The sequence below is a fragment of the Lacerta agilis genome, chromosome 2 (genome assembly GCF_009819535.1).
Source record: "Lacerta agilis isolate rLacAgi1 chromosome 2, rLacAgi1.pri, whole genome shotgun sequence".
Lineage (NCBI taxonomy): Eukaryota > Metazoa > Chordata > Lepidosauria > Squamata > Lacertidae > Lacerta > Lacerta agilis.
In genome coordinates, this window is record NC_046313.1 from 2,865,772 (window position 1) to 2,888,935 (window position 23,164).

At 43.6% G+C, this 23,164-nt stretch overlaps 1 protein-coding gene across 7 annotated transcripts in view; it reads right to left on the reverse strand.

The window, feature by feature from the left end:
- The window catches only part of SPRYD3 (SPRY domain containing 3), a 42,713-nt gene that overhangs the window by 17,233 nt on the left and 2,316 nt on the right, over positions 1-23,164 (reverse strand). For 3 of the 7 annotated variants that reach the window (XM_033137127.1, XM_033137106.1, XM_033137115.1), the window contains exons 2-6: positions 22,175-22,321; positions 19,915-19,990; positions 18,478-18,602; positions 16,231-16,366; positions 15,359-15,550 (exon numbers count right to left, since the gene is read on the reverse strand). In XM_033137127.1, the coding sequence (XP_032993018.1) occupies positions 15,359-15,550; positions 16,231-16,366; positions 18,478-18,602; positions 19,915-19,990; positions 22,175-22,317 (672 nt within the window). In that variant the 5' untranslated portion in view covers positions 22,318-22,321. The remainder of the gene's footprint in view (positions 1-15,358; positions 15,551-16,230; positions 16,367-18,477; positions 18,603-19,914; positions 19,991-22,174; positions 22,322-23,164) is intronic. The other 4 variants (XM_033137145.1, XM_033137088.1, XM_033137135.1 and 1 more) reach the window with 2 other exon arrangements.

Genomic DNA, 23,164 nt, shown 5'->3' on the forward strand with positions numbered 1-23,164 from the left:
GTGACTAGCACTGCACATATGAACTGCATTTAGGGACCATGTTTAGCTCTATGTCCCAATAATATAGCTAGCATACTGGTAGTGAAGTTTTTAGTACAATATTCATTCTTATGCATACATCTCCCTATAGAATAGAGGTAGCCAATGTGGCGTCCTCAAGATGCTGTTAAACTACAACTCCAAACATCCCTGACTATTGGCTAAGTCTTTAGGGTCGTCCAAAAAACCACGTTTCAATTCTGGATCTAGGCATATAATGCAAATAAAGGCAAACTTATTTTCTGCTCTTTAAATTATACTTCAAAATCTGCCCCAGTGGCAGGCCACCTTACTCTTCAATAATGGGCCAGCCCCAAATCAATCAATGAGAAAGTACATGGGACCATCGGTCTGCTGAAACTAAGCAGGTCTGGTCTCGAGAACCATTATGTGTCACTTCAAGTTCCTTGGCAAGATGAAAAGGCGGGATATAAATTTAAGAAAATAAATAAGATGACCAACTAGGGCAGGAACAGGCAAGTATCCATGAGCCCCTTTGGCTATAGGCAAAAGAGCAGACAAACAGGGTAAATATGCAAGGTGTGTTTACACCTAGCCCCGATGAATCACTTGCCAGGGCTGTCTTTAGAAAGCACCTTAATCCCCTTTTAATGGCAGGCCTTTTAAGAACTCCATTCAGTCACCAAAAGTACAGAAGGCCTGAAACAGGAACAGGCTTGGGCCAGGCAGCCCCACCTCACCTGATCTTCATGGCCCGAAGCTTCTATTTTGTGCTGCCCTGATGAAATATGTCATCCAATTTCTCAAAAGTTTCTCAAAAGCCCTTGCAAAAGAGGCTTCAGTTTTTTTCTGCCTCATTCTCAGGACACTTCAGAATTTCTTTAGAATTTTGGTGGGAGTACAGTCTTAAGCTTATTGTTGTGAGGTGGCCAAGACTGGGGTGGGGTGGGGGTGTTTCTTCCCAGTAAACAATTATCCAGCACTCTGCAGCCCCCCTGACTGGCTGCGCTTTCTCTCATCTGAAAAAGCCCTGGGGCAGGCAGGAGTTACCCAATGAGGGCTTTCCCTGGGCCTTAACTGAAGCACAGGCATTCGAAAAGCTTGCCAGGTGCAGAATACGATAGAGATGATTTGTAGAATGAAATAAATGGCACAGATGAAAACCTGTTGTACATCTCATTTTTGACTGTTTCTGGGCTTAGATAACATGGGCTTTAGTAACCCATGGCCTGGTAACCAGACAAATGGAGTACCACAATGCTCTCTACATGAATTGTCCCTTGAAGACAGTCTGGAAGCTGCAGCTAGAGCAGAATGTGGCTTAGCAACTGCTGAGTGGAGCAGCTTAAAATGCTGCGAACTACTGAGCCCTTTCAAGGTGCTGGCCTTCATGTTTAAAGTTCTAAACTGCATGTGGCCCAAGTACTTAAAAGGAGCCTCTTCCAGTACTAGCTATCCTGTACCTTCAGATCTGTGATGGAGGCCCTGTTCATCGTACAGCTAGTAGGCACAGGACAGAGTCTTCTCTGTGGTGGCTCCTGGGTTGTGAAACTCCCTCCCATAAAAGTCTCCCACTCAACCTGTCACTAATCAAACATATTTTGGAGACACCCTTTTGTAGCAAGGGATTGTTATCAATCTGATATTCCTTACCTGCTGTAGCTATCCAAGAATTTTTAGTGATATATTACTGTTATTGTTGTTTTAAGTTGTTCTGATTTATTATAATGATTTTATTTGTATTTTATTGTATGCCATCCCAGGATCCTTTCAGAAGGAAGGGCAGGATACAAATACAGTCGTACCTCGGGTTATGTACACTCCAGGTTGCGTACTTTTCGGGTTACGAACTCCGCTAACCCGGAAGTGCAACCCGACGTGCACAATTTGCGCATGCGCAGAGCGTTTTTTGTGGGGGTTTTCTGTCTGCGCATGTGCAGAACAAATTGTTCGGGTTACGTCCTTTTCGGGTTACGTACTGTAACCCGGAACGGATTAAGTACGTAACCCGGGGTACCACTGTAACAACAATCCTACTGGTACTGTTGATACAGTCACTGTGCACATGTTTCTGGAAGCGGGAAGGAAAAGTGACCTGGTGTCAACACACACTATATGAAGCGGACTTGGACAGGGACATGCGCTGATAAGGTGCACTTCTCACAGAAAAACCTATGAAGATGAATGGTGTCTCCACAAATGTGACATGCAAGTATAGACTTTTGAACCTGACACAAAATTAAACATCCTGGGAGTGTGAGTTTTTATCTTATTTTTAAAACAAGTTTCTAGCCCCTGTCATGTTGAAAATAAAACTTTAGACCATATAAAGGCAATGTCTGTTGTCATGAGGTGTGTTTTGAAGAGGTGAGGTGATTCAGCCTTTGTATAGTCTGTTTCCCTTCCCTCATTATAACCAGAATGGAAATTGTACCAAGTTAGCCAGAAAACTGAGAATTTGCATAGTCTGTTCAGGTCACAGAACTTCACTTTCCTGGCAGGTTTAAGGATTTTTCCTGAAAAACAGGATTCTAAAAAGGCATCCGGGGTGAAGGGTTTCATTAATATTTCAAGAAAACATATGAAAGAGCCAGCAAGTCCCCAGCGGCCTGAAGAAGAACAGACTGTTAAGCAACACTGTCATGCCTTTCATAGCAACACAATAAGCAGAAGTTCACTAGGCAATGTTTTCCAGTCTTCTTTTCCTCATGAAAAGCTGCACCTGTAAATTATTTGTCACACAGCTGTTAAAGGCACAGATATAAGCTCCCTAAAAAAAAGGGTGGCAATTCCACCAAAAACTGCTTGCTGCCACCCTGGTACAACAGGCCAGCACAAAGCCTGGATGGAGACTGGCCCTTTAGGAAACAAGTTTCCATGCTGACTGTCCTGAAAGAAACTGCTGCTGACTTCTGCCTTCAAGATGTTGACTTTTACCTCAGGGCTTACTTGCTGGGGACAGAAAACTGAGGCTCATGAAAAGAACTAATGCTGCTGGATTTCTTCAGTCAGAAACACACTCAAGTGGGACATAATGCAGTATACAGGAGAAAATGCTTTTTTTAAAAACCCAGAGGAAATTCCTAGCTGAGAATAGTGTTGTTCAATGACCCCACCAAGTACAAATTCAAAAGCTAGTTAACAAAAAACAAAAAAAGGAAAAAGGAAAGAAAAAAGAGAGACTTCTAATACTACAGGAGGATGACCATAGGAAAGTAGATGGCCTCAGGCTACTGCAACTCAGACATCCAAAATTCCAAGTTTTGAAAAAAACAGACACACACTCACTTTCAAGAGACACACAGCAAATCCAGGCCTACCTCCCACCCTGCCAGCGTGCCGAAAACCCACGCCCAGCCTTTGAAGAGTGGGCTTTTAATAAACAAAATATTAAATTGTCCAAAGGAAGAATGCAAGTTATGCATTTTATTTTTCCATCAGGCCAGGGAAAGAGCCAGGAAAGAGAGGGAGTTTATGTGGGTGAATTTGGCAGAAAAAGGAAAGAGGTCGTCCTGGAAGGATCCAGCAGTCCTCAACCCGTTTGGCTGGGTCCAAACACAGGATAAGCAGTTCTGTACATCTTTTGAAAGTTCAGGGCTTCACCTCAGAGGACTGCTTCACACACTAGAATAGGAAAGGGGCGCTTCTGCAAACCACTTCTGTGGTCTGAAAATGCCTCATCTAAACACCCTTAACTAACTCCAAATCACCATAGGCAATACATGGATGGTGTGGGTTTATACATTGCTAAATTGCATTGTGGGAAGTTTCCATGGATGATTTTTGTCTATCCAGGATCAGAGTGGAGAATTCTCCCACAGCCTAGAATGGCTAACAATTCTTCCACCTATGCTCAATTCTCTCCCCCCCCCCACATTTCTCAGCTAAAAATGAAGTAAAATATCCATGTGACTGGCATGTGTGCAGAGCCTTGGAGCATATTGGTTAGAGGAGTTTGGGGTACAATTATCTGAGGGCACATAAGATACCTTCCCCTTAAATCAATAGTGCAAAGGCTATATATGTACAGCATTTTGGGGGAGGGTTCTGTAGTCACACAAAAATTAAGCTTACTCAGACGAAAAGGCAACCATCCATTTTAACCATGAAAAAAGGAACCTAAATCTTGAATGGCAGAAGACCCTAGGAGTGAAAACAGCTGCATAAAGTGAGGAAAGGCAAGGGATAATTTTGAAATAAGAGAGGGAAAGTAAATGGTTGGCTTCCATGTTCTTGCAGGGAGCGGGGGGAGCTGTCTGGGTCAGGGAAGGTCCACATCTCAGACTGGGACAGGGGAGAGGCATGTAGAAAACAAGGGCTTATGTAAGGCCTCTGTGGGCAATGGCTTCCATTTCAGGCATAGGGTTAAGAATGTGCAAACAACTCTGCTGGATCATACCACAGGTCCACCTAAGTCCAACATTCTTTCTCCCAGCCAAATATCTTTGAGAAGCTCACAGACTGCGGCATAATGGAAATATAGTGGAACTCTGTCTGTTCCTAGTATCTGGTAAGTTGAGGATATACTAGTTCTGAACATGGGAGGATCCGTTATTAACCACCCCGACTACTTGTGAAGCTACACACAAAAAGGATTTGGTGATCCACCAGAGGCCTGTCTCCTCTTTAACACTTAGCCCAAAGTTGCACCTCCACCAGACTCATAATTATGAAAAAGAAATTCCACCCAGAGCCCTTCCTGATGGCATTTTACTTCAGACCATAGTTTAGAAGGGGAAGCTTCCAGCAGATGAAGGCAACAACACGTTGGCCAAGCAACGAGAGCATCCAAGACAAACAGGTGAACCTCTTAGATAAGCAGATGTAGGTTCCGCTCTTTCTGCTGGTCACATGAGCCGTATGCTCAGCCAACAACAGCTGAAGGAACTTAAAACTGGTAGCACATTCCAGATTTAGGCAGAGCAGACTCTACAGGGCAGGCTGAGAAAAATTCGTCCTTAATGAACCCCAAGTTAATTCCAGCAAAGGCCATTTTGTGGTGGGGTAGATGGAAGCGAATCCTGAATAAGACAGACCCAGCTCCAAGCCAATGCACCATATATTATGGTGTTGCTGAATGGAGAGTCTTTCATAATCATAAACTGTTTAAAGCCAACTTACCATCCCCATAGTTCTGACCCTCCATATCAGGACCATTGATCAGGGCCATATGTGCAACAAATGTAAGCTTGTGAGACTTATTCTGCTGAGTCACCTAGGTGAATCCAGTTATTTCTATTCACCTTTGTTAGAAAGGCAGCTACTCTTCTCTGTGGCTGCCATCACCTCATAAATGACAAACGTCAAACTTCAATCCAGTGCAAAATGTTTCAAAGAACACACCAAACAAAAATCTTGTACTTCCACCAGACTTCTGAGAATCAGAGGTATTGTTAAAAGAAAAATAAAGAAGTCTCTAGATCTTATGATTCCAGATTAGAATTTTAAGAGGTATGGGTAGGCAGCTTATGCTAAAGCATCGATGACAGAGGAGAAGAGCCACAACTCTTTCTGTGCCTGTTCTCATCAATGCCAACAACTTTCCGCACTGCGATTCCTGGCACAGGTGGCGCTCTGCCAAATAAACTGCAGCAGTCTAATGCAGTGCACATCCACAGTAACATGTTTGCTTTAAATATTATATTGCTTAATCTTTTATTCTGTGTGTGTGAACATTGGACATCTTTAATCACAGGATTTTGTTTTTGTTTTTTACTTCCTTGAGTTGGTTTAGCCAACAATGGTGGGAAAACCAGAATGCTGGTGATATTAGAGTTGTTACACTGAAGGTCAAGGGCCCTGGGGAACCCCGTCAAAAGGCCCAGTGCACATCGGACCAAAAAAATGTCATAACACTAGTCTTTCTTCAGGAGACACATTTATTTTTTAAAGGAACTGAGTAATAACTTTAAAGGCAAATGGATCACTGAATTATTTTGTAGTACCAGGCTCCTCAAAAGTAGAAGGATTAGCCTTCCTGATGTGCACAGCAAAAGGGCATTTGTCAGTGAATGTACTCAAAGACCCCAGGGGCTGATATGAAGGAGGAGTTGAAGGATGGACCATTAATTCTTGGGTCAATATACAGTCCAAACAGCAATAATAACAACAAAAATCCTGGAGGGAGTCTTAGCCAAACTGATGCCAATTCCAATCGTGGTGGTGCTGGGAGGCAGTCTAAACAAAGTAACAGATAGATAATAGTGGAGCCTGACTGACAATCAGGACAGCTCAAGAGATAAAGGGGGGCACAACAATTGGGTAGGAGCATACCACAGTTGGTATTTTGCTGTATCTAAACACCCCAGTCTCAGCAAACTTGCAACACAAATGACAGGAAGAATTCCAAAGAACTTCCAAATAAGCTAAGAACACTGATTTAGGATAGCTATGTATCAATGTCTCATTAGGGCAAGTAGGGCAAGTACTGCAGCATATTGCTGGTTTGATGCTACACCCAACATCATTAGAATAGCTCAGTCAGTAGAGCATGAGACCTTAATCTCACTACTGTATTGGCCCGAATATAAGCCTCACCCGCAAATAAGCCACACAAATTCGGGGGGGGGGGGCAGAGAGAAAAAGATAATACCCGAATATAAGCCGCTCCATTAAAATTCTGCAGGCACTCAAACCCGTAAATAGCAAATGTAGAAGAAAATCCTACAGGTACCATTCCCCCACGCTCCTGGGCAGTTTCCTGGGTCACAAATATAAGCTGCACTTTAACTTTTCACGGTTGGAATTCGGGGGGGAAAGTGTAGCTTATATTTGGGCCAATACGGTATGACTACCCAGAAATAAGTCTTACTGAATTAAATAGAGCTTATTAAATGGTGTTAGGATTGTAGCCTAACTTATGGAAGTTCATGAAAAAAGCATTACCTGTCATGCAGGAGGTCCGTCCCGACCATTCAGGGAGGCTTTTTTGGGGGAGGGGCATGAGAAACATTCCTTCCATGAACTTCCTTAACTTATTTAAGGATCCAAGCCAGTTTATTAAAATGCACTCCAATTTCTCTTGGATAATAATAATAATAATAATTTATTTGTACCACGCCCATCTGGCTGGGTCTCCCTGGCCACTTTGGGCAGCTTCCAACAAATATTAAAATACATTAAAATATCACAGATTAAAAACTTCCATAAACAGGGCTGCCTTCAGGTATTGGATAGAAGGACCAAGCATAAAGCTACAGAATAAAGGAACTCAGTGTGGTGGTCATGACTCAACAAACATTTTTCATGTGTTGCTATCTGTTTTACCGCTGCTTCTCTACCCTTCAAGAGATTGGGGGGGAGGGAGACAAGGAGGAAGAACGCAAGCCAAAAGCATCAAGGCATTTTAAAATAAGAAGGGCGACAGATCCCATTAACATGGCCACACCCTACCTTTCCCCTTCCAGCTCTGTCTTAACAGAAGAGTAAAATGTTCAGACATTTGTGGTATAATGCAGCAGCCAGACAGTATACAGGAGAGAATTGGAAACAGCAGACAACCCAGAGTCTTGGTTGGGGCAAATACATCAACCAAAGCAATATTGGCTTTAAGGGGCTGACCTCCAGTCACCGTTTTAATCTGCTGGTGGAACAGCCGGCTCTCTCTCAAGAAAAGTTCTGGAATATCTCTTTGGCATGTCCTCAGATGTTCTCTGCTGCAGAACACCAGATGAGAGCCTGGGACAGCATCTTGTTACAAAGGAAAAAGCTGCAGTGCCTTCACCCCACTGTGAAGCTTGTTCATTTCCAGATAACAGCTTTGGGGGCCTCTATAATTTAAGCCTCGGAGCAGAGCACATGCTTTTGTCACCATGAAGCCTCCTGCAGGTACACAGCCCAACCTGGCTGTAACATTCATCATTACTCACTGTGCAAACTTTGCCTTCAGGGTGAGTCTCCACCCCTCCGTGTTCCAGGCTGACATGGGGGAGTGTGTTAAGATTCAAAATGTAATGGCATCCATTCATGTGGCAGTGGCCTGCATGTGCTACAGCTGGAAAGGGGAGTAACTTGCCACAGGAAGGCCCTTTTTGGTGGCAACACTCAACCACCATAGAACATGTCATGCCTGTTAGGTAAGTTTTAATCTTACATGTTCGGAGGGCTTTAGCAGCAGGCTATCTTCCATGAATTTGTGGCTCTTAGTAATGATGGTTGTATAATACCTCCATATCAGAGGTAACATGCCTCTAAATAGCAGTGGCTGGGGATTACAAGCAGCAATAGTGCTTTTGCGCTCATGTCCTGCTTACAAGATTGCAAGGGGCATTTGGTTGGCCACTGTGAGAACAGGATGCTAGATGAGATGAACTTTTGGTCTGATCTACAAGGCACAGGTGAAACTTGAAAAATTAGAATATCGTGGAAAGGTTCATTTCTTTCAGTAATTCAACTTAAAAGGTGAAGCTAATATATGAGATAGCGAGATATGTCAAGCCTTTATTTGTTATAATTGTGATGATTATGGCGTACAGCTGATAAGAACCCCAAATTAACAATTTCAACTTTGGGGTTTTCATCAGCTGCATGCCATAATTATCACAATTATAACAAACAAAGGCTTGACATATCTCGCTTTTCATGAGAGCCAGTGTGGTATAGTGGTTAAGAGCGGTAGACTCGTTATCTGGTGAACCGGGTTCGCGTCTCCACTCCTCCACATGCAGCTGCTGGGTGACCTTGGGCTAGTCACACTTCTCTGAAGTCTCTCAGCCCCACTCACCTCACAGAGTGTTTGTTGTGGGGGAGAGGAAGGGAAAGGAGAATGTTAGCCGCTTTGAGACTCCTTCGGGTAGTGAAAAGCGGGATATCAAATCCAAACTCTTCTTCTTTCATGTCATGAGTCTATCTCATATATTAAACTCCAGTAGCTAATGAAAACAATTGCTTACATAAATGGACTTTTCCACAATATTCTAATTTTTCAAGTTTCACCTGTATGTTCTTATGCTAGGGTAGGCACGTTTGAAAAATTGAGTATACTGTGGGCATCACCTTGAGATGACTCCTTCACTCCCCCACAAACATGTATGGCCACTCATGTTCTTTGCTTTGCAGAGGTCTGGAAGACCCTTCCTCCATGACAAGCACACACCCCAGGACATTCACTTGCATGCACACAAATCTTTGTACCCTGGGGCTATAAGGAGAGTTATTAAATGCAGGTTGGCATCAAGCTTCTTGCTATGAATATTTTTAAGAAGAATTTCCCTGCGTCTTGCAGAAGTCAATCTTATCACCTGCTTCCAATGTCTGGGGACGTACAGTATGTGATCAATTTCTTGGGTGCAGGCTGCACATGAAAACAAATCAGCTTCCGGAAAGACCACTTTAAGAGGCAAACTGCCAACAGTCCTTTGGAAAAGAGTTAGCAATACAATAAATCTACACCCTATTAGATTAAAAAAAAAACTTTCATTACAGATGAAACTGTCTGAACAATGCTCTTCTGTTAACCACACCTTGGATTAAGATTTAATGGTGGTGCTGGGGGCCAGATGCAGCCTGCCTGCCACTAGTTTATCATCTCTGATTCAACAGAAAAGAAAAGCTTTTGAAGAGATCCTGCAGAAGGGGCCTAAAGAGGACAGGGATACAGGAAGTGGGCAACACACAGCCTTCAACAGAACCTTTTGAAAGTGTCACACAAACAAAAAGTAGTATAGACACTTGCAGATTTATAGAACACTGGTTTCCTAAAGATCAGCCCACGAGACAAGAATCCTCAGTGTGTTATTTCCATAATGCATTCCCTGTCTCGCTAGAAGTAATGCAGATGCTATATCTGCAAAAAAATAAAACAAAACAAAAAACAAAAACCCTGCATTGCACAATGGTGGGGAAAAGGCTTTATAAATTTTGGAATTTTGCCATTATGCATAAACTTATCAAGCAAGTTCAAGAAGCATGAAAACTTGAGAAATTAATGTCCATCAATCATTTGCATAAGCAGATATTGATGCCTATGACAGAAATGGAAAAGATTTTTTATATTGCTTAATTTATGGACTCTGCATTATATTAATATTGCATTAAAGCATTCCATGTTAGAAATGAAAAGGCTTTTTTTGGTGTTTTTCTTATTACCTTGAGAATTTTAAGTGATTATTTCCTAGTGAGTCCCAGAATTATGGTTTATAATATATTATGCATTTTGCAATTGTAGTATTCCTGTTTCTCCAACACATGCTTGATATATATCAAATACATCACTTTCTGAAATTGTTCAATAAAATATAATGTTAAAGGGGGGAGAAATATACTTTATGCACTTAATGCATGTTATCCACCAGCTCCCCAACCATGACTTATTTCCAAGGATAAGAATGCTATCAAGGTCAGAAGAACTTGGTGTCCTCAATGCACAGAAGACTGCAGGATTCAGTAATACACACTGGGCTGCTGAAGGGTGTGTGGATGCCAAATGGCTCCCTTATGGCTGCTATGGGAAGGACAGAATGAGAAAAATTTTAAAATTATAGATGGCCCTTCCCCCACCCACCCCAAGTTATATTCTGTTAACAACGACAGCATTAGGCAACAGGGCAACTTTAGCAGGCAAGATAAGCAAATCTATCACTGGAAGCTTTCACAAATGAAGCTGAGTGAACATCTGGCCCAGATGGTTCAAGGCCAAGAGTGACAATGGTCAACACTGACAGCCATGCAAGAAACATTCCAGTGTGAGACAATTGTTTTCTGCACCACTGCAAAAACACAGAAGCTTGCTCTAGTTAACTCCTGAGGACTCCAGTTTTTGGCACCCAGCAGAAAACAAGTCTGTATGATTCTAGCCCTCGTGCTGTTGGGAAAGAGATTTGAATGCAAGAACAGTGACTGAAATACACTGATAAACCCAACTCACATGAACATCAATATCCAGGACTAGGTGTGTGCCACAATTATTTAAGTAACGGCAAGGAAATGCATATTGTTGGACACAGGGTTCAACTCACAACTAGAGCTTACAGCAGCTGGAATATGAGAAGAGGACTTAATGGTTTTTTCCACCAATGGAAATCTGTAACTCCTTGCCATTCCTCACTACTTGCAAAACCAGTACCATTTTATAAAATAGTAATATCCATGCAGAGGTTCTCCGTTTGCAAAAACCACACCAGTTGCACAAGCCAGCTTTCCTTAGTGCAGGATTAGAACTGCTTATGCACATTAATTTTTGTGGCCAGAGTAGACATGGCCATACCAATATCCCATGTGAGATTTGGGGAGCTTCAAGTTTGTGTGCTGGTAATATATCATTTTTATCCCACTAAGGAACTCAGTGTGAGGATCATAAGCCTCTGTCCCATTTTAGCCTCACAACAAGCTTGTGAGGTATATTAGGCTGAGTGAAGGGAACTAGGCCAAGGTCACCCAGTGAACTTTTTATCTGAGTTGAGATTCAAACTAGTGTCATAGAGCAAGATTCTAGGTGGCACAACACCGAATCAACTAGTAACTGATCAGAGGCTTTAGGTTCTTAAACAGCCATTTAAAAATGACTCCAGTGCAGAACTTTGATATAATGCCTGTTTGGCACCCAAGGCCACCTCTTTATCCTAGGGACATTCAGTGAACTCAAAGGCACATACTGCAAGATTATTTCAGCCTAACTCTCACGATCTGATTTTAATAGATACAATAAATAAAATCCTCTGCACACCCCCAAGATTCTGTTTTCTATATACAGGGAAATATTTGTTTTTTAAAAACTTTTTTTTTTTGGTATGGATTTAGACTGGACCATACTGATCTACATCATACCAGCAGTCAGGTTTGCCACCACAATGAGAGCTGGGCCTTCATTTGTTGAACAGCAATAAGAAAGCCAGATGAGAAATTCTGGGAGAAAATAATAGCACAATCAGCATTAGCAAGGATTTAAACCAAAACATCTTCACCCAAGCCTCCTTTTGCAGCAATAGAAGCAACAACAGACAATGTGCATATTCAACTCCAGAGCGTCACGAGGAGTCACCACCAATTAGCACAGGGGCAGAGCATCTTTGGCCCTCCAGATGTTGCTGGACTACAACTTTCATCTTCCCTGACCACTGGACTATGCTGAGTAGAGATTAAAGAAGCTGGGAGTCCAACAACATATGGGAGAACCACAGGCTCCTCACCCTGACTTAGTACAACGGGCTGCAGCATTACATCTGGGAGGCGCCCAGCCTAAAACTAAGTGAAAGAATGTGGTGTGAACACAAAGAACAGGAGCTTTGAAAGCAGAGCTCCCAGAATGGGTCAGAATATATGAAGGGGAAAGTGCTACTGAGCATATGAGGCATGTGCTCAAAGTATTGCTGAGAAGACAGTTGGACCCCACTTCCCAAAAAACAAGGACCAAAAAAACACATCTCACTTTAGACATAAGGCTGTATTTTTCCTATCCCACCACCCTGAGGGAGGAAAGGCTGGTGTACTCTGCCCAGCCCTTAGGATTTCAGCAGATTCTCTTCACGTGCTGCCAAGCATCAATCTGAGCCCACAAAAGACAGAAAAAAAATGCTCCTAAAACAAGTACACAAGGAGTCTCAGGGCACCATGTGCTTAGTCAGGGCCCCTAGAGAGAAGAGCAAGCAAGAAGGGTGCTGCTGGGTTACTGGGCATACCAGTTATTCTGCTCTTCTACATCCTGCACAGCAATCAGTATATACTGGCAGTATATGCTATCTCATGAGGAAATCAGGCCTCTTTTGGAATAACAGAATTCAGAGGAGCAAAGCCACATACTCCACGCATTAGAGCAGCGGTTTTCAACCAGTGTGTCATGGCACCCTGGGGTGCCTTGAATTATGTGACATGGGCAACACTGGCCTCTGTCCCTCCCTCCCTCCTCTGATGCTCTCTCTTGCCTCTGCCTGCCAAAGGCTTGCTTGGCTGCTTGTTGCAGCAGCCTTGGCTACAAGCTCCACAGGCAAATGGTGCCTCTAGGCCTGGCCAGGGAGTGCTTGTTGCCAGGGGTTGAGGCAGCCTCGGAGTATGCAAGCAAGCAGCCAGCCAGTCCGCCAAATCTTGCTGTTGGGAATGGACAAACAAGTCCCAGGCCCCTGTTGGGCAGTGTGAGGAGACACCTCTCTTTGGGGCGGGGCAGCTCAGAGACCAGGGGCGGCGGCAGCAGCTGCCCAGAGGACTCCCAAGGAGAGGGGAGAGGAGAGAAGGTTGACGTAACACTCCACAAGGGAGGGTGTTCAAAAAATGGTGAGAGGCTGCTAGCTCTGCAGGCAAGGGATGACATTACTGGACTCCTGAGCCCCACAGGGGTGCTGCAGAAAAATGAACTTGGTCAAAGGAGCTATGGACTCAAAAAGGCTGAAAACCTCTGCCCTAGAGCATGCTTTGCTGAATGGTTAGGTCAAACTGGCTTTAGGCCAAGTGCATCTTCTCATAATACACAGAGACATGGCATTTCAGCTTGTACTGAATCTCCCCCACCAGTCAATGAAGCTGAGAGGTACCAGAAAGAGTTATGCACTCCACATGGTTACCTCCCCAACATGACTGCAGATCTGCATCACCAAGTTTTCATGTAAATGAGCCTGCCAGATTAAGGCCAACAATGCATCTAAACGCTTCTGGCATTCTATTACCGAAACTGGGACCCTCATAAAGCAGGACAGGACACACCCCTCCCCCTGCCAATTTGTCCTTAACAACCAATAATCAAAGGTACAGGTGAAACTCGAAAAATTAGAATATCGTGGAAAGGTTCATTTCTTTCAGTAATTCAACTTAAAAGGTGAAACTAATATATGAGATATATATTACATGGCGTACAGCTGATGAGAACCCCAAATTAACAATTTCAACTTTGGGGTTTTCATCAGCTGTACGCCATAATCATCACAACTATAACAAATAAAGGCTTGGCATATCTTGCTTTGCATGTCATGAGTCTATCTCATATATTAAACTCCAGTAGCTAATGAAAACAATTGCTTACATAAATGGACTTTTCCACGATATTCTAATTTTTCGAGTTTCACCTGTACATGCAGAGAATAAAAAGTGGAGCCTGCAACAGAACTTTGCAACACACCCTGATCTTAACAAGCTACTGTATTGAGGGTTCTGGCCAGCTCGGAACTTGTGCTTTTCAGGGAAGTGAGTGGGAGCAGGGAGAGAAGACACCTTGATTGTCCTGTCCTGCTCAAGTCCCTCCCCTGCTGTGCTCTGAAGACATAGAGGGATCTAATTTAGAACTGCCTGACAGCACTTAACTTGGGGTGGTTGTGGACCTGTGTTTGGGGGAGGGGAGGGTGAGTCTGAAGAGGGGAAAGAAGTCATTTTTTCTTTCCTGACGTTCCCTGTACCGTGCAAGGAAATATACTTTTTTGAAATATCTCCCCCAACCTTAATCCCCTCTTCAATATACTTACAAAAAGTTATTAGGGACTTAGGGAGGCCAATTCCCTGTTATTCCTTCCTTTCTCCTTTCCCCCTTTCCCACACCCTTAAACTGGAACCTCAACACCCCATAATTCCTCGAGACTCAGCATTCCTTACCAGGTTGTTTAAGCAGCTTTAAACATAGACAGTTAAACATTTACTATATATCTAGAGCAGGATTTCCCAAACTTGGGTCTCCAGCTGGTTTTGGACTACAGTTCCCATCATCCCTGCCACTGGTTCTGCTAGCTAGGGGTGATGGGAGTTGTAGTCAAACAACAGCTGGAGACCCTGATCTAGAGTGTTCCCCAAGTATAAAGAAACAACCACCCTATTTTTGGTTGGCGTCACTTTGTTTAGAATAGAATAGAATAAATCTTTGTTGTCATTGTCCCCTTGCGGGAACAATGAAATTCCTCAGTTGCTATATCAACTCAACTAAGGCACTCCACATACACCTCAGGTTACAGACGCTTCATGTTACAGACTCCGCTAACCCAGAAATAACGCTTCAAGTTAAGAACTTTGATTCAGGATAAGAACAGAAATCGTGCTCTGGCAGCACAGCGGCAGCAGGAGGCCCCATTAGCTGAAGTGGTGCTTCAGGTTAAGAACAGTTTCAGGTTAAGAACGGACCTCCAGAACGAATTAAGTTCTTAACCCGAGGTACCAGTGTAATTTAAAAATACTAATAAACACAGTACAATGCAGGACAATGTAACAAATAAAATAAGTTTATGAACTGAGAGGTGCTTGATCACCCAAATTTGCAACTGGGATGAATGACAACTATTCATAGGGCTGGACAAGTCTACAGAGGATAGGATACCCCTCCCTCCCACCCAGATACACACTCCAGAGAGCAAGCAGCTGCTCTCTGGGTGGGTCTTTGAGGCTTTCCCCCAAATACAGATGCCTTTCCCAGTAGATCCATCATACCCCACCCCTCCAGGAGACGCTCACTCACTGTGCCACACACTTTCACATCGTGCAGTCGGCCCCATTCATCCTCATAGCTGTCCACCATCATGATGCTGTCGTCCTCTTCCTCGTTGCCCAGCTCCGCATTAAGATGGAGTCTGACCTCTTCCCCAAGTGAGTGCATTCCCACAGCTGGGAAGAGGCCCTCTGGGGAAAGTGGCATTATAGTGGAGCCCACCTGTGGGAGGAAGTCAATCTCTCTGTTATACATAGCGCTGCTTCTGTTTTCCAGAACACATCAGTGTAGCGAACTGGCCAAGAACCATTCTACAGATTACACTGAATGGAGTGGCAGAGTGAGTTGGCAGAGTTCTTGGACTGTACCACTTCAGACTGTTGGGGTGGGGGAGATTTTTTAAAAATCCTTTGTATTTAGATAACTAGCAAGGTGGAGCAAAAGGTACAGCGTGGGTCTCCCCTTGATGTGATATGTTCTCTACATGCAATGAGGGGATTATTTTACATGGGGAAGAGTTAAAAAATGAAATTCCACTCGCAAATCAAGGTTGGCACAGTCCAGGATTCCATCGCTTCATTCTCTTTTAATGTGTGACAGATGACTCCAAGTACATAAGCCAGGAGTTCTCTGGGTCAAATCTCATTTCATTCATCAACTCAATGGTGGCCTCAGGGAAGCTCCTGTTTCTCTGGGAGGGGAAAATATTATATTTTCTGTTTCATTTATATATCCACCTTTCTTCCTCGGGGTCCCATGAAGTTACCAGGAAGCCACCCATTCAGGAACTGACCAGACCCAGACCTGCTTAGTTTCAGCAAGGCTGCTGCATTATGTGCCTTCAGGATGTGCCCTGGGGCAATGCCTCCTTTAACCCCCAACAGAGAAGCTACCAAACTCACCCTCTTTCCATTTTTGGTGAAGAATATCTGAGCTGTCTGGACTTCAAAAGACACTGGCTCAATCCCACAGCCGATCCGGTCCCCAGAGCTGCATTTTGTCCCAAACTGACGGCCCTTGGCTCGGCCATTGTAAAGTCTGGATGGGTAAACACACAAGCAGATCTTGAAATAAGTTTTAATGGACAGGATGTGTCATTATCCAAGGAAAAATGGACACTATTATGATGCACAAGACTAATAGGGTAACAATAAACAGGTCTAAAATCTTAAAGAACTCTCTTTGAGTTTGGGAAGCTCACAGTTTAAGGTTTCACACTAAGTTCTATCCATTTCCTCACCAAACAGAAGCACCCAGAAATGTCACAAGTGATCCTTTGAAGTCCCCTTGAAAAGAGGGCAGAGCCAGAATCCCAGCCCCATTATCTTATCTGTATTCTAGAATTGGCTACTTACACATTGGTATCAGAAAGGCACCAACATCCTACAGCAGTCCACTGCTAGAGTGGGAAAAGACATTCAGAAACCAAAAAAACTAATTCCCTTCCCAGTACCACTGTGGTACTTTAAGCAAGGGTTAAAGAAGATGGGGGGGGGGCTGATGAGGCAAATGAGAAGAGTATATGAGAGCATCTTACTGCCCCCCCAAAAAAACCTAATACATAACTCCCCAGACACATGCCAGCCAAGCCAAGACTCAACTGCAGGGGATCCAGTTGGCTCACCAGATGTTCTTCGACCTATCCCTGGCCACTGTCTATGCTGGCTGATGGGAGGTATCCAACAACACCTGGAGGGCCAAAGGACAGCAACTCCAAATCTAAAATAATGGTTGCTGAAGATGGGGGAGTGTCAGGCCCTGCAAAGAATCCAGGATGCCTTCTTCAGGGTTTCTCCTCACACGCAACTACCTCTGGTCACTCTCCCTCCTCTCCCATCTGTGCTGCAAACACAGAATGGCAACCCCATGAGCTTTCAAGCACAAGAGTAAGATCTGCAAGCAAGCAAGAATAGCTGCTGTAGCAAGCAACCCAGATTCTCTGAGAAGAGTCCCGTGTGCATGCAAGCATGGACACACAGTGCCTCAATACTGAGGAGCCACAACTTTTCAAAGCATATGATGTAAGGGGAGGAGAGTTATTTCCCATGGAACTTAAGCCCTGGCAGCTCTTTTAAAAGAATTGTTTATTATTTCTGAAACATATACCCTCAACCTTCAATGGCCAATCAGCATTCCTAAGGCAGCTTTCAAAACAGTAAAAACCAACAAACCACAAGTCATCTAAAAGAAAAAGAAAGCAAAGTACAGTATACAATTCCAAGCAATGGAACTCACAACAACTCAAAAAGAATTAGAAGCTTTAAAAGTTAGCAACGTTAACAACCTGGGAAAGGAAAGGTCTTCGCCTAGCAACAAAATGAAAGCAAAGCAGACACCAGACCTGGAGGGAATTTCACAGGCAGGGCATCACTCTCCAGGAGCCACCCAACTTTCCTTCTTATGGTGGTAGGTGCAGCAGCAGAAGACCTTCAGATGCTACTACACACTTAAGAAAGACACACTGTCACCAGGAGAAGCGGAGGGGAAAATAAAGAATGCACACCACCATGTGTGAACACTGCAAAATGTGGGTATTTTACCTACTGTAAATGCACTGGAAACCTGCTTCTAATTCCTGTTTCCCTCACATAAGAGTGTGTGCACGTGTGTATGTCAGATATACATGCAATTGTTACACATAAGAGCTCACATTGAATTATTTCAGTGGCTGCGATGTTTAGCCAACTAAAGGGTAAGATAACTTGCTTAAGCCATTTGATCAACCAGGTGGGTAGTCAATGAATGAGATGATACATTTCAAAGCAACATTTTAAAATGAAAATCTAAGAGTTTGCTTCATCTTAGAACCCTGTATTCCATCACACGCAGGAGAGAGCCAGCCATGGCACATGTGCATCACCTAAAAGCAAGTAAAAGCATGGTTTTTATGAATGGCAAATTGAAGCAACCAAGTTCTGCTGAATCAATTGACCGCCACAGTCAGTGCTTTTTTCGAAAAAAAATGTTTGGGGTACTCTGATTTTCCTACTCATATTGAAAGACTGCCCCTCAAAGAGGCCAAATTTAGATTCACAAAATGTTTAGGGATGTGTCCCCCTACGTCCCCCCAGAAACATTTCTTACACCCATGGAGGGAAAAAACATGCAGAATGGCTCTTAAGCTCCTGAAAGGTAAGCAGTTAACTCACTTGCCATCATCGGCGTGGTAGGCAACTGAATCCGGTAGCCATCCGGGTTGATGGTCCAGGCTATAATACTGAGGCACCAGCCCCACTGCAATGGTCCCTCGCACACCGCTGTCCACAATTGACACCTAGGAACAAGACAGAAGAAAGAGTGTACCAAGACAATACCACTTTCCCCCAAGGAAGAGGGCCGGTTTCCTGCCTGGTATATAAAGGAAACATGCGTGGGTTGCTGAGTAGATTTTAAAACAAGTTGACTTTGTGCAGAATGTAACAATAAATAATATTGGGGACTGGAGGTGAGAAATGTTTTTTGACATGACAAGATAGCAGAGTCACTGTAGCATATGAACTAAGGGGAACAAGTTCCCGGCACAAATCTCTCATACAAAAAAAATTATGTAGGTGACATTAGGGAAAGTACTAATCTCTTGACTTCAAATTTTCCATCTGCAACATGGGCATACTACTGACATGCTATAGGGTTTGCTATGAAGATTACAGACATAAGACACAAGAGCATTTTAAACTTTGTAACACACTCTAGAATGGCTAAGAACAGGGGTCGGCAAGGTTTACCTCGCCTGGGCCGGTTCACTCCAGTGGAGATCCCTCCGCACGCATGCCCGTGATTTTCTGCATCTGTGCAGATGCAATTTCTAGCGCCGCAGAAGCAATTCCCCGCGCCGCACTACGCCGGTTTAGCATAGTGTGCAGGGACTCACCGAGCAGGCAGCTCGGTTTGGGGGCAGCTCGTGGGCCGGTTAAACGACACCCGTGGACCGCTTGTGGCCCATGGGCCTTAGGTTGACAACGCCTGGCTAGGAATGACTGGATTGTATCCAACTGTGTGTAAGCAGAATGGACACTTGAGCAACATGACTTCACCTTGCTCTCCTCTCTCCTGCCCATCTTCAAAATCTGCTTTGGGGATTAGCGGACTCTCCAGAGCAGATCTGGAGAGTGCAGGGGAACTAGAGAAAGTTGAAGTCTGTTCACACCACACTTGATTCTGCCCACTATCGCTGATGTTTACCATCCTTAGCAGCTCTTCCCTTGACCCAACCCCCACTATTATGTTTGTCATGCCTGACTTTTCCCCTTCGATGCAGAAAATTGTGAAACTACAACACCTCTAACAAATGGCTGCCTAGGCTCTCCTTAAATACATCCAAAGGAAGGAGAACCTCCTAAGCCAGCCTGCCCCACTGCCAATCAGCTCATACCATTAGGAAACTTATCCTAATCTTTTGCTAAAATTCTGGTCGTTTGGTTCTAGCCTGGCCCTCAACAGCAACAGAAAACAAAACTGTTAAGACAGAAAAAGTGAAAACCACAGAGGGTCCTTGGTGTTTAACAGCATTTTGATAACTATTGCTCCAAACCTGTTGCAAAAATAAAAAGATGCCTCCCAACTGTCAAGAGAACTGAGCAGGTTACCTCAAAATAATTGTTGTCTTTGGTCAGTGGGCGAGGAGCAACGTAGCAGCCGACTTCACCAGAGTTTCCATGGTAACTGCAGAAAAGATATGAGGTCAGCTTCTCCACTAATCAAAGTACAGAATGCAACGGCTTTAGAAGAAGCAGCAAATAAGAAAACTCAGGCCTAGATATCAGGCCACAACAAAAGAAGCAAGCGACTATCAACAATAAAGTCCTAAACTTCAGCAGTCACCTCCTTCCCAGAGCAAGATCTCCACACTGCTGATACAGTATTTCGTCATGACACTGACTAGGCCAGAAGCCAACTGGAGACAGAATAACTGGGCCAGAGGTAGCCAACATGGTGCCCTCCAGATGTTGCTGAACAATAGTTCCTATCATATCTAACCACAGGTACATGCTAGCTGAGGCTGATGGGAGTTGTAGTCTAACAACATCCAGAGGGATTTGGCTACAACGGACCTCAGCAAAAGTGTAGAATTCAATGCTTTATAGAGACCTTCATCTTTTGGTTTACAGGGCAGGCGAGTTTAAAAGCCACAAAAGGAATTAAATGACCCAGACCTCAGTTCACCAATTTTAAAAAGCTTATTTCTTTCTCTAGAATTCAGGACTAGGGAACCTTTGTTTTATTTCTTACAACTTAGAAATATTTCTTTTAAAATATGTTGTCTGGATTCACCAAAGAGAGATAAAATTGCTTTAATTGTTAGGTATCACCCACTTGTCAGCTCACCAACCTGTTCTCAATGACAGCAAAGTTGCTGCACCAAGTGGGTCACTAAAGAAGGAGAGTGACCAATGAACTTTTTTTTTTTTTAAGGAAAGTTAGCAGTGAGGTGGGGCTTAAATGCCATTAAATTCCCGGTGCACACAGAAATATTCTTAATCCAGTACAGCCATTCTGGAGTTTAAAACTTTTGGTGCTCTGATTGTTTCAACAACTAGGCCATCTGTCTTGGAAATCTGAGTTTATTCCACATATTTGCTATTTCCCATCAACATGCATTTAAAGGGATTAAGCCCTCATCTGTAAGAAGTACAAAATGTTGAAGAGGCAGTTGGAGGATGGATGGCAGCCAATAGATTAAGGTTGAATCCTGACAAGACAAAAGTACTGTGTGGCGGACTCCCTGGTCCTGAATGGGGTAACTGTGCCCCAGAAGGACCAGGTGTGCAGCCTGGGAGGCATTTTGGACTCACAGCTGTCCATGGAGGCGCAGGTCAATTCTGTGTCCAGGTTAGCTGTCTACCAGCTCCATCTGGTGCGCAGGCTGAGATCCTACCTGCTCACAGACTGTCTCACCAGAGTAGTCCATGCTCTAGTTATCTCCCGCTTGGACTACTGCAATGCACTCTACATGGGGCTACCTTTGAAGGTGACCTGGAAACGGCAACTAATCCAGAATGCGTCAGCTAGACTAGAAACTGGGAGTGGCCGCCAAGACTATATAAAACCGGTCCTGAAAGACCTTCATTGGCTCCCAGTATGTTTCTATGTTGGTGCTGACCTTTAAAGCACTAAATGTCCTCGGCCCAGTAGTATACCTGAAGCTGCATCTTCACCCCCATCATTCAGCGCAGACACTGAGATCCAGCACCGAGGGCCTTCTGGCGGTTCCCTCACTATGAGAAGTGAGGTTACAGGGAACTAAGCAGAGGGCCTTCCCGGTAGTAGCACCCACCCTGTAGAACGCCCTCCCATCAGATGTCAAGGAAATAAACAACTACCTGACTTTTAGAAGACATCTGAAGGCAGCCCTGTTCAGGGAAGTTTTTAATGTTTGATGTTTTATTGTGTTTTTAATCTTCTATTGGGAACTGCCCAGAGTGCCTGGGGAACACCCAGCCAGATTGGCAGGGTATAAATATTAATTTTTTAATTATTATTATCAATCATCATCATAATCATATTCTTGTAAGAATATCTAATAAATGCAAAGTTCCAGTTACAGGTAGGTAGCCGTGTTGGTCTGCCATAGTCAAAACAAAATAAAATAAAAAATTCCTTCCAGTAGCACCTTAGAGACCAACTAAAGTTTGTTCTTGGTATGAGCTTTCGTGTGCATGCACACTTCTTCAGATACACATCTGAAGAAGTGTGCATGCACACGAAAGCTCATACCAAGAACAAACTTAGTTGGTCTCTAAGCTGCTACTGGAAGGAATTTTTTATTTTATTGTTTTAATAAATGCAAAGTGTGCTTCTTCAAAAGTCCAAAATAGATTCCTCAGCTTTCTCAGCACCAAAAATTACCTTAATGTGTCTCCATCAACAAGGATATGTTTGAACCTTTCTTGGTAGCGAACAGCTCGCACCTCTCGAATCTCCCGGATCCTTCTCCTCCAGTTCAGAAATCTGTAGTGCAGGTTTAAATCATCCATTATGGCTGTAAGCATCTACCTATGGGAGAAGATCATGTTCAAAAAGAAGTCCATGTTGAACTGAGCAAATGCCGCATTGCCAAGAACCAAGAAGTTCCAGGGAATATACTATAGGCATCAGTTCTGCTTATTGTGTTTAGCAAGCAGCCATGACACACATCATCATCATCATCACAAGAGAAATACTGCTACTAATAATGGTTTACATTTCTGCTCCCCAACCCCTAGTGGATATACTATAGGAACAAGTTTGGACAAAATAAAACAAGGTTCAAACCCTCAGTTGGTCATGAAGCTTCCAAGACAGATATGAACAATGTACTAGAAAACCAGGAGCGGGATACTTGGGATAACCAGTTTCCAACAGTTAGTGATGTTATCTCAACAGCATCCATTTCAACCACTGCAGCAAACTGGTTACCATTCCTTAATCCTGCACCAAGCAGTGTTAACTAAGCATTACACAATCAAATGCCTAATGTACAATTGCACAACTCAGTTATTAAGTTGACAACTACTCAATTTCCCACAGAAAGAGTCGCATGAACCATTTTCAACCCCAGAATAGGGGCAGAACAGTGTCCCAGAACCAACCTCTGTGCAAACGTGGAATTGTTTGTATGCAATAAACCAAGTCAGTTAAAAAGCATGACATTTAAAACAATAAAATCCAAAGTGCAGGTTATGGGAAAATGCTTGGCTAAACAGGTGTGCCTTCACACCTGTTCTGCTAGTGGTGCTTGCTTAGAACATGCTCCAACTTTCTCGGAGCAACCACAACCCATCTACGGTCTACCGAAACCTCAAGATTCCAGTCAGAGTCATGTGGTGGCTAGAATGCAACCTAAGAAGAACAGTGTTG